Raw genomic sequence first — 12,207 nt, 5'->3', positions numbered from 1 at the left:
TAGAGCTGGCAAAAGTAGATTGGCGTTTACTTCAAATAGGACAAAATTTATTTATTTCATTTGTACTTCACACGTAATGGCTTCCGCTTCCTAGCGAAGACATGTTGGCTTCCATTTTATAAGCTTTCTCTGGTAGGATACTACTTGTTTTTTCCAATGTGAGACAAGTAGCTATCACCTTTACTTAAACATTAGGAGCACAACATGGGTACAACAGTCTCTCAAATGGGGGTGGGACCAAGACATTGGGCCTCATCCCCATATGAGGGCCTGTTGTGCCCATGTTGTGCCCATGATGTGTAAATAACATTTCTCTTTGCTATACTATATAATGTGCAACACGTACAAAAAAAATTATGGGGTCCAAGTTGTGTGTGTGTCTATATATATATATATATATACACAATATACACATGAGTAATGTTAGGGACCATCTTTTTATCCTATTTTTATTTTTTTAAAGTTGATGTAGTTTTTAAAATCACAATTGGATCAAAATCCAATAATGGTCTATCCCAAATTCAATTGTGATTTTAAAAACTTTAGGAGAATAAATAAATATATATATATATATATAGGCTGCCCTTAATGGCTTAGATAGAAAAAAGAACAAAGAAAAAAAATATAGAGGTTGCGTAGGAACTTCTGCAACACGTACAAGAAAAACTATGGGTCCAAGTTGTATATATGTATATAGGCTGCGCAGGAACTTCTTGACAAAGCTATATATATATATATATATATATATATATATATATATATATATATATATATACACGCTTTTACCGCGAATTACTGCATTTATCTGAGTGATCCACAAATGACGAAAATCTCTTTTTTACCTACCTCTATCCCGATAAAGCCGAAAACAAAGCTCTTATTTTCTGTTGAGTAATAGTTCTAGTAAGTCTTGAATGAGACCCTCGAAAGCTTGATGCAAATAAATGAATTTTTGTTCTACGTCTCCGAGCTATATATCCTCGTTTAATTCTGATCATTGAATAAATGAAACTTCGATGAATAACTAATTGATTTTCTTTCTTTCGGTTATTCTTTTTCCCTTTCCTAATTTATTACTAACAAAACGGATTCTTTCAATGTATAAAATAAAAACTCCAATGGCTTTTGCTCCTATAACCTTTCCGGCCACGATTTTCTCTTCTTCTTTTTTTTTTTTTTTTAGGCATTTCACTGTAAAATAAGAAATTGTATTGATAGTGATACTAGATATTAAAAAAGCATATTAAATAAAAACAAAAAAGTAGTAAATCTAAATAGATCAAAAAATCATAGGTACCATCGTATATAAACACGCACGCGAACTAATGATTCAAGCCGAACGAGTTAAGTCAAATTTATACAAGCTGAGCTCACGAGCTTTATTCGAGCCGAGTTAAGTTTATACGAATACGTCTCGTTTAATATTCAAGCAAATTATTATGTTTGCGAATGTCTCATTTATTATTCGAACCGAAACTGAATCGAGTTTAACCGAGCCGAGTCAGGCCGAGTTCACGAGCAGCAGACTCATCTAACACCCCTCCCAAAAATTGTTTTCCAAAAGCTTTTCTTTGTCCAATTAATTATTATTATTATTTTTTATCACTTTACATATTTCGGAAATAAAACTAAGACCTCAACTATAAATGAATATTCATCTCCTTAAATATTCACGTACCTGTTTAAATTCGTCCGAAATTATTGTTGTATATTCATAGAATTATTATTTGGTCTTAATTTTTAAATTAAGACTTCTATATTCAAGAATAATATAATTTTGTAAATTGCTACCACTAACGAAGTATTCCATCTGTCTCTCTGCCTACCTTTCGAGTTATTGTTTAGTTGGGTCTTTCTCCAGTATTTTAGTTTGAGATATGTTATTTGCACAACTCTTACACAACAATTGTTCAACAATGCTGATGTGTCCAATATTTTAAAAAAATAAAAAATAAAAAAATTTGAAAATACTGGACACATCGACATTGTTGTGTAGCTAACATATCTCTTTTCGTTATAACTGGAGTTGTATTTTCTAATAGATATGATACGTTTACCACTTCTATACAACTCGTGTACAATTCTAACTTCTTTTTTTAAAACTAAACATCGAATCTCTTTTCCTACACGTGAGTCCTACATATCCAATGATTGATTTTTTTTATTTTTATTTTTTTTTTTTAAAAAAAAAAAAAAAAAAAAAAAAGTCGTAAAAGTTGTAAAAAAAATTGTAAACGTATCATCTCTTTCTAATAAAAGTACATATTTAAGATGTCTGAGTGGGAGTAATGAGTTATAGTAGGAGTTGTGTTTGTTTTCGATAAGAGAACATCCGTAAGATGTCTCTGTGTTGGAGTCTGCTTCGGTTTTAGGAGTCTTTTAGCAGTTTTGCAGTAGGGGTAAAGTTGTATGGTTGTAACTATTTTCATGCGTCTTTGAATAATAATACCACAGAGAAGAATTATTAAGCAATGTGTACGTTAGAGGTGAGGCCCTCTAAAACCTATTTATCCCACTTTTCATCTACTATACTGCCATCATAGGAAAGCCACATCCTTTTACTTGGTCCACATCAAAGGCTTTAGGCTTGTAACAAAGTAGGTCATATTTGATCATGGTTCGAAAATGTTGATTAGAGGGTCTTTCTTTACCATAGCTATATTATCATTATCCAACAATGATCCATTGGCTACCTTGCTACATCATCTTCTACTCAAGTATTGACCCTAGAAATAGGAAAAACTGAACAGTGTACAATGATGTGATCACAACGCAGATGAGTGGCAGGAAGTTATAGGAAAAGAAAACTGCTATAAATCTTTCAAATGCTACAACCCACCTGTTGAGCTGTCATCTTTTCCTCTTCAACGTATCCGCATCCCATGCAAAGAGGTTGCTCATTGCGTGCGCAATGGACAGCCTCAAGTGAGAAGGCACTTAGGCTCCACCTGTTTGGGTAGGTGTTCCAAGCAAGGTGGGGCCTGGGTGCCTATAATGGGCAGTCTCATTGCACCTGATCCCCATCCGTCTTCAACAACCAAATCCATCCAACATGCATTGGAATAACTTCAAGTCTTGCTGTTCAAAACTTCCCTGCATAGTCTACTTGTAGGAACAAAATGGGCAACTTGAGTGGCAAACTGTGGTTAAAATCACAACTGACATGTCTCAAGGAACATTATGGTCAGTGGATGCCATGAATCCAAATGTTGCTAATTCGGTCAAATTATTAGATTTTTAACTCTATTTTACCATAGTTTGTTGTAGGTAGGGACTGGGGGGAGCTGTAATGGGGCCTGGATCCTAGGATCTTGCACTAGAATGTCAATTACTGGCTATCAGAGAACTTAGCTTGGAATCTGGGTGCCCAACATCCGCAGAGATTATTTGATGTTAGCTGCAAGCTGCACAGTGATTATTTGATGAACTAAGAAAATCCAGGAATTCCCTGTATTTACTGATATGTTTGCTTTTCTTTTCATCTCTTTTTGGCTAACAGCTGGACTGATGAACTTGTAAGTGGAGCTGAAGCTCTCTAGGCTTGAGCTTCTCTAATAATGTGTATGTGCACTATCTCACATGTCAGTGCCTACAAATATACAAAAATTATGGGCCGGATTCTATTTGAAGATACAACAGCATAAGGACTAAATGGAGAAGTGAATCCTACAAACAGCAATGAAAATACTACATCTAAATTGCAAACTACTTTTCTGCAAACAAAAGAGCAATTTCTTTTTCTTTTTTTTTTCTTTCCATAATAAGGTTTTGGATACATTAATGTTCAAATAGCTACATTTCCTGTCACAAATTTGCAACCCAGGAATCCTAGGTGCTGTTAAAACTTCCAATGGGATAGGAAGTTTTAGAAATTATTCTGCCGAATGGCATATAAGTTACTGCCTTAAATGTGTCATGCTCTAACAATTTCAGGTTACATGGGCCGAGATCTGGAAGCACCAGAACTGGATAAGATGTTACAACAAACGACAAAGAACAAGAATTGTAAACATTAACTAACAGTAAAATTAGTAACTTGAGATGTGGATCACCCTTATAGTGTCAGAATGTAGAGAGCCCTTCCACCTCAAATATTTCAATTCATCCATTAGAGAATCAGATATCTTGATTTTAGAAGAGTGAAACAACCGGTTGCGGAGAGGTCAATGTTGCCACACGCTTGAACTGCCATAAGAGATACAATTTTATGAGAATACTCTTAAAGGAATATTAGAAGAATTTTTAGTATCATGTTAATGCTTAAGATGCATTTTGAGGAATCCAAAAGGCCTGTTGTCGTTGGAGTTGTTCTGATTATAAGCAACCACCAGATTAAGAACTAATAGCTAAAACCTAAAAGCCCGTTGTCATTGGAGCTGTTCTGATTATAAGCAACCACCAAATTAAAAACTAGGTAAACTAATGCTCCTTTTTGTTGGTTCACTTAGTTTGACCTAAGTGAGAGTTGGTTCAGGGAGGCTGAATGAGAAATCCTTAAAACTTCTTCCGGCTTTGCCAAACAGATCCTATGATTTTCTTAAGAGGCTACAAACAAACTTCTGATGTACCTTCACAAGCATTGGGAGATGCAAACAACTGTAATGATGAATAAGTAATTCAACTACAGTTTGAGAGAAATAAACTTTTTCGTGTAGTCCTAAACAACAAATTATTACCTTCTGTTGTCTATACTTCTCGCGTATAGCATTTAGGGAGCAACCGCTGGTGTTCAGTTGCAAGTCTTCCAGTGCAAGAACTATGCTTTTCAGCTCTGATGCCTTGTAACTGGTATAATGTTCTAAAGTTGGATTCTGCATCAAGTGCACATCAAGAACTTTTTCAGACATTTTTCTTCTAATGAAAAGGAAGAAAACACTTCAAATGGAATGAGGGAGGCACAAAAATTGCAGACCCATGGGTGGTCTGTCTGATTGAGTGTCCATCTAGCAAGGAACACAGCAGCTGCAGCTATGAGGGAAGGTAGAAACTTTAGGAAGCTATATTCGACTAGTGTCAATTCTGCTAAATAATTTGCCAAGAACTCAAGTTCGACAGAAGGAAGCTGTACAGCAAAATAAGAAAAGTAACAAATTTAGTTTCCTTTTGCATGTAATTGATTTTCTAAATGTAATACAAGAGATGAAGAATACCATCATCTAGAATACCTTGTAAGAAGCTTGTGCTGCTTGAATGAATCTCCTGAAACCCAAAGATTTGGAGATCATAAAGATTAGTTGGTTCACTATTAGATGCCATTTTTGAAAAACATAAAGGTGGTGCATTACCTGAGAAATGTTTTTGTGCTGGGAACAGATAACTGGAAGTTCAAGAAATTCAAAACTTGACGCTCCAGTTCCAATACCTGCCATTTGATGTCAACAATCAGGGGACATAAACCAAAAGAAGAATTTGAAGAACTCTTCAGAGAAAACAAATCGCTCTTCTCTACTTACAGGAGGGCTTTTCTGAGACTGAGTAAAGCTTTGCAACTTAAGTTTTAGAGACAAATTTACAGGGGATCCTCATAAATAAGACTCACATAAGGCATAAACTTTAGAAATTGAGGCTAGCCCTGAACTTGCAGCAAGTGCCTCATTAAATTATCATTAATGAGTTTCGCCTTCCTTTCCTTTTTTAAGTTTTGGAGAGACAAGGTTTTCATATTATTGTTGACTCCTAAATAATAAATTGAGTTCTTTTTTTTTTCTCAGTAAATGTTGCAGGATAGGTTGGTTGCTTGCCTTTACAGTTACTTTAAATGACCTTACAACTGCTCAATCAATGACTTCTTTCGAATGCTTAAAAAAAATAATTATATATCTCGAATAAATCATGGACCATTGCATCTTTTCTCCAAACAATAACTCGCACTTATTTTGACCCTTTCCTTATATTCTGGTGCCTTCAACTCGAACAAAATCACTCCTTACTGGATCTTCTTCATTGACCAAATCATCTAAGATGACTTCCATCTTATTATACGCATCACATAATTTCTCTAAGAACTTTATCACATTATTTCTTGGTCAATGTGTACATATATACAACTTGGTTTCTGAAATTATGACGATTGCTGCTGCAAAGCTATGCACTAGTTTTTATGTTCAGATAATTAAGTTTGAATACAACATCAAATGGGATGCCAATGACTTACCAGAAACATAGATGCCATAAACATAAATTTCAAGTAGCAAGAGTGTACCTCTCCTCTCATGTAGGTATTGTCTGTGATGACACAAAATTCCTCCACTCTTGGTGCACAGATTTCCTCGTACTTCCTTCAAGCCACAACAGAAAAGAAGCAGACTTTAGAATCCCCTGATGATATAAAAAAAATGGACGTAACATCTAATTTACCAGCACCAAGAAGTGAACTCAAGATTTGGCATATATTGACCCAAAAAAATTGAGTTAATTTCATGTTAAGAACTAACTAATGGCGATAACACGAGAGGAAGATAGACACTACTTCACTCACACAAACACAAAGACACAAAGGCACAGAGATGTCTTTAATGTGTCTATGACTTCAGCCATTAGCCTAAAAACGGAGTATTTTTTTTTTTTTTCATATAGAGAAAGATAACAATAATAATAAGACACTCCTGTCTCATTACCTTGGATCCAATTTTATAATTCAAGACACGTCATCTTCAGAAGACTAGAAAAAAGGGGAGTTGTAAGAATGTTTTTCTAATCATAGAATATTCATCATTGTCCTTGGCATTATCATCATCATCATCATTATTACTTACCAAGATAATCCATCATTATCGTTATGATTATTAAAATCTTATACAAACCATAGTTCTGAATTGGAAACATTTTAATGAATGAGAAAACTTTCTCATCAAAAACTTAAATGTAGAAAACTATTGCACCTTATTTACTGGAACCACCAAAAAAACTATAGAACTTACGAGGCAATTAGCATGCAAGTAACACCAAGCAACTGGAGTCTTGTTTTTTCCATATAATTTTTAGAGAGGAACCGATCGATGAGATTCACTGTGAAGTAAAGAGTATCTGGAACAAGCTTATATTCTTCAGAAACCTGGAAAAAGAGACAAATCGATAAAGACCAACACTAACCCATTGAACATCCAATTATGAAATTATTCACAGATCAACAATACGTATCCAATCCTTTCTTCTGGCTAAAAATATATAAATAACTAAACAAAAATTCAAAATATTCTTTGAAGATGAAATAGAACAACATTATATCTAGAACATGATAAATAATGAAAGTAGCAATCTACTGTCGATATCTAAGCACTAGATTATTTTCTAGTAAAGAGCACAACAAAGTTGGATCTGAAGTAGTTTTAAATTCTTATATATTTTACATGATTGAGCCAATGAGCTATGGCCAAATAGCACTTCCTCTTCCGTAAATTGAGTAAAGGATGAGGCCTTAGGTTTAAGATCCAGTAACTGCCAAAATAACTTATCAATCAATAAATAAAATATATGTTAAAATCAAAATAAAATATTAAATAGAAGACTGAATATTGTTCTTCTGTCTTTTAGGTTAAAGTTGAACACTATCAGCATGGGGCAAAAAAAAAAAAAAAAAAAAAAAGCATAATGAAAGTAATGTGAGATTAACTTTTAAAAACAATCATATATCAACCAGTGAACGATAAGATGGGTGAAAACAGGATGCAAATTAACAAAGAAAGATGGAAACAGAGGAGGTAATGGCTACTTGACAATTATGGAAAGCTCCTTTTAAATTAATTGAAGAACAAATACAAGTGATATTATAAATATCATATTACCAGTTAGCACTAGAAATGGGAGTGGATAGAAAAGAATTGAGAAATTTGTTCAATTTTTAGGCCTAGCTTTTTCAAAATCAAACAAAAGGAGAGAAAGTGCCATGAGTTTCTTAAAGCAAGATCAATTTGGATGTTTACTAACCTCCACAAGCCAATCAATCAGAATTCCTCTCATGCTTGGAGTGATATCTCGCTGCAACTTTTCCATGTAATTAGTTGATGGCCTACAATCAAGCTGACGAAGGGGTGTTTTTTCAGTAAGTTAGCATATGTCACTTTCTTGTCTCTAAGCAAAAAGGGTAAGAGGGCGGCAGGACCGGAGGTTGGAACTCCCCACCTAGACTTATCGTAGTACCCATTGGGGCACCAGTCAAAAAGGGTCTAGATGGGCCTGCAATGCAGGGAATCTGCAAGCGCTACCTCAAGACGGGTCGAGCCATACCCTGACCTCAGCACCACCAAGGGCATAGTAGCAAGAAACTAGTGAGCGTGGATCAATGGGCATGAATCTTGTCCCCTTAGCATCTTGCTCATGGAAACTCAAACTCATATCCTCCCCCTCACCAAACCACTTGGGAGTAAGCCCTTGCCACTAAGCCAACCCCTCTGTTATAGTTAACATATGTCACTTATTAAAATAAACTTGTAAGTTAACAATCCTTTTCTTTTACAAGAACCATTTATAAGTGAAATGTTGAGTTTTGAAAGAAAAATAAAATAAAAATAAAAAATAAAATAAAAAAATCAGGGAACCTTGTGTTTCTATCTCTGCTGAATGAGAGATCACTCACAAGTCATTATTAAAACTTTAAAGAATCTTGATGATTATGTAGTGCCTGCCATATTACCGTCAACACTAAGGACACTTTTCAACGATGGAAAAAGTAGTAGCACCAATGATTGAAGACTTTTATGTGATAATATGTTTAAAATATGCAACTAGCGGGATTTGCAGTTAAGCAAGGACTATAGAATATTAGAATTAGCAATAAGTGAAATTAAAATGAATACTACTTGCAGTACAAACCTCTGCAACACGTATATAACTGTGTATATCAGAGGCATATGAGCTGCAGGCTTTAGGATCTTTTAAGTTTGAATCAATATCCACAATGTCTGGACGACTTGAGGTTCCCAATTCCTTGCAGACCATATCTTCTGCATTATTTAATCAAAAAGCATCGCAGATAATATAATATTAGAAACAGAGTGCAATGACCTAGAAACATCTTTCTGACTAACAAATAATATCCTTTCTGAATTCATGATATTTTTTCTCTGCCATAACATTAACAGATTAGCAATGTAAATACATGAACCCTTTTTCACATCACCTTCAAAACTTCTATAAGTTATGAAATGGAGGCATTAAGTTACTGTACAATTTTGTCAGTTAAACAGTATGTTCATAAACTGTTGCATCCTGGGGAGAAATTTGCAACAGAAAACAAACCTTTCTCTTGAGAACTTTGGAGTCCAGCAGGTTTTGTGGAAGCCTGTACCATAGGCATCTGATTTGCTAAACCACATTCCCTTATGCTACAACTCATGCTTTGCTTGTTAGGCTCTTCCTCTTCTAAATTAACTGTTAACGTCCTATCTTGCGATTCCACCATCCTTATTTTGGACAATTCTTCAGCTAACTTTGTTTTTGCATCCCCCTGAATGGCTGAAATCTCTTGAGTGACTCTTGCGACTGCCATATTGTTCTTCTTTCCCGGACCTCTTCTAGCCTGCTTGCTAGTCTGTCAACCAGCAATGTCAATGATTTAGCAAGTATTGATATATTTTGCAAGCAGTGAAAACCTATGGGACAATATAGTTGCTACTATGATCATTGTCAAGAACAGTCTCCTAATTTTTAAATGTGGGTAATCATCAATGCCACAGCACAGGTCTAGGCTAATTACATCAGCGTGATTATTCTAAAACAATTTGTCAAAATCGGGGTCTCCTATAATTGCTTATATAGCCTAAATTGACCTAGTACATGGGACTCAACACACCCGTGCGACTACAACGTAATCCAAGTCGAGATACCATAGTAACTTTTAATAAATTGGAAGTTACTGGACAAATACTATCATAAAATATTGCTACTTCGAAATTCGCATATCAAATCACAAACTGAAAGATGGTAAATCCTTACCTGAATTTTTGATGCATGGATTCGGTTCATAAGTGAATTCTCACATAAGATATTAGTGACATCCTCAAGCACTGCCCTTCTCTTATGCTGTATGCCAGCAGGAGCAACCATAGAAGCTTTGTTCTCATCTGATGCTGCTCTTTTGAACTTTGAACGGAGAACATGCTTCTGTTCTTGCTTAAAAGAGGGTTTGGAAGACGGGAATATCCCTCCTGATGAGCCCAAGGCTTTAGCTCGTGCTCGTGTGACTCGAACAGTAGACTCTTCAACTTTGGCAGCATTTGTATTTTCTTTATCCATATTTGCATGCCTTGTAAAAGAGCAATGCATGAATTCAAAGTGAAATCTTCTGCATCGAACCTACACTTCTAAGATCGATTCATTGTGAGATAATTGGAACAAGCAGCTGGTCTATAAGCTGGAAAAATCCCAAGTAAAGATGCAATGTAATTTATCCTTTCAACCCAAGCAGCATAAAAAATTCAACTCGAAAAAGCCTTTACAGTGACATTTTTCGCAAGACATTGCAACACAAAGGAAAGAGTGAAAACCACAAGCGAACACTTAGCGGATATGACAAAGCGTGCATGTGTAAAAGATAACAGTTTCACAGAATCAAAGTTTGCTTTCCAATATTTTTACCCTTCTGTTTCACAAATTTAAGGTACATTTGCTCCACATTACTGAGGCATCTATGTTGAGCAAAAATTTAAATTCGGAACTTAGCCCTCTCTTCTTTTCATAAACTTTTTTTTTTTTTTTGAAGGTTCGGTTTAATATAATGCTTAGCAAAACCAAAGAGAAAAATAGATGCAAATTTCAGTTTTATCAGAATAACAGAAGCCCATAGGCTAAAATCAGAGGGCCTAAAAAGGAGCTATGGAAAGATTACCTTAGTGCATTTTGTTTTCGCTCGTCATTACTCTAAATCCTCTGTTTGGTAGCTGATAAAACCTGAGGAAAATAGTAGAAAATAAAATTTTCCATTAACAAAAAACTCTCCTTTTATAAAAAAATAATAAATAAAACCAAATGGATGCACAAGGTCCAGCTGAGTAGACATTCTACTTTTTTCCTCGAGTTCAATTGAAAATGTTAACAAAAAAAAAGTGAAAAACGAAATCTTTTGTTTCTTTTTTTCGCTTCGAACAATATCTCAGGAACAAACAGAGATCTTAAAACCAAACCAAAACCCTAACTTCTCATTGATTTTCTCTCCTAAAGCCTAAAACTTTCGTATATACTACACTAAACTCAACAAAACGAATAAAAACACCGGATTAAACTCATTGACCCGAATTTTTCCGATAAATTCCCCCGAGACAAGAGAAATCACAAGCCGCACAGTGCAACGAAACAACCAAAGATTTCAAAGCAAACAAAAAAAATAAATATATAAAAAAGAGAGCGTCTCGTCACAGATCTGTGTCGCGAAACTGAAAAAAATAAAGAATTTGAGAGAGTTCCCACAGAATCTGTGACGCGTCATCGACACAAATCCAAAACAACGAAGCTCCAGCATTGCGAAATTCACGCGATTTTGAAAAATCAAAAAGAAAAATGATCAAAAAAAGGAATTAGAAATGCGTGCAAGAGAGTGTGGGAGAGGCTCCGAGCTTACAGTGTTATTCGGAGCTCCCGGAGACCTTCAGGGGCGGCCTGGGAAAGCTCTGAGAGAGGAGAGAGAGAGAGAGAGAGTTCACAGAGAGTGTGTTTGTGAGAGAGAGCAAGAGAGAGTGCGTGGATATAAGCGGAGCGTCTGACTGGGCGGGACGGAGGTACAGTTTGAACTTCCAAATTCCAAAAGGGTATTATTTGTTATTTCCGCTACTTGCTTTTCCTGCTTCCACGAATGTCAGTCATTGACGCCCATGCCAGGTGTATTTTTTTTTGGATTTGAACAATTGAACCTCTTTTTTATATTTACTTTTTTTCTTTATTCTTTTTGTTTTTTTTTTCCTTCTATGAACACAAATTCGAGGATCAAAATTGGTCCAAATGGCTTTAAAAAAAAAAAAAAAAAAAAATTGAAAATTGACCATTTTACCCCTCTAAATGCACTAACCGACTCCTCTCAATATCATTTGAAATAGAGAGTATCCGTTTCCAAAATTGAGGGCAATTAACACCTCTTCGGGTAGGTGGATCTCTCACATCCAAGCCCATATAGAGGACTACTCATATATTATCTCATACAATATATATTAGAATGGAATATGAGTTTTTAGTAGATTATTTGGTAGTTTAAATTGAGAAAGAAATTGATAAAGATTT

The 12,207-nt window shown here is 35.1% G+C and overlaps 1 protein-coding gene across 5 annotated transcripts; it reads right to left on the bottom strand.

The window, feature by feature from the left end:
• Nucleotides 1-3,722: 3,722 nt before the first annotated feature.
• LOC133870930 (cyclin-A2-2-like) lies at nt 3,723-11,683 on the bottom strand. 5 transcript variants are annotated; one of them, XM_062308215.1, is made up of 13 exons: nt 11,555-11,683; nt 10,826-10,887; nt 9,934-10,301; nt 9,238-9,529; nt 8,812-8,942; nt 7,927-8,019; nt 6,921-7,054; nt 6,203-6,278; nt 5,286-5,362; nt 5,166-5,199; nt 4,913-5,062; nt 4,677-4,811; nt 3,723-4,185 (listed from the first exon to the last, which is right to left on the bottom strand). In XM_062308215.1, exons 3-13 carry the CDS (start codon nt 10,261-10,263, stop codon nt 4,132-4,134), a joined length of 1,506 nt encoding a protein of 501 aa, XP_062164199.1. In that variant the 5' UTR covers nt 10,264-10,301; nt 10,826-10,887; nt 11,555-11,683; the 3' UTR covers nt 3,723-4,131. The 5 variants fall into 5 exon arrangements, with proteins under 5 accessions (XP_062164199.1, XP_062164198.1, XP_062164202.1 ...); XM_062308214.1 differs by having other exon boundaries at nt 9,934-10,293; XM_062308218.1 differs by having other exon boundaries at nt 9,934-10,243.
• Between the last annotated feature and the right edge of the window lie 524 nt (nt 11,684-12,207).

This window comes from Alnus glutinosa, chromosome 6, assembly GCF_958979055.1.
Source record: "Alnus glutinosa chromosome 6, dhAlnGlut1.1, whole genome shotgun sequence".
Classification (NCBI taxonomy): domain Eukaryota; kingdom Viridiplantae; phylum Streptophyta; class Magnoliopsida; order Fagales; family Betulaceae; genus Alnus; species Alnus glutinosa.
This window is presented reverse-complemented; position numbering and strand designations above follow the sequence as displayed.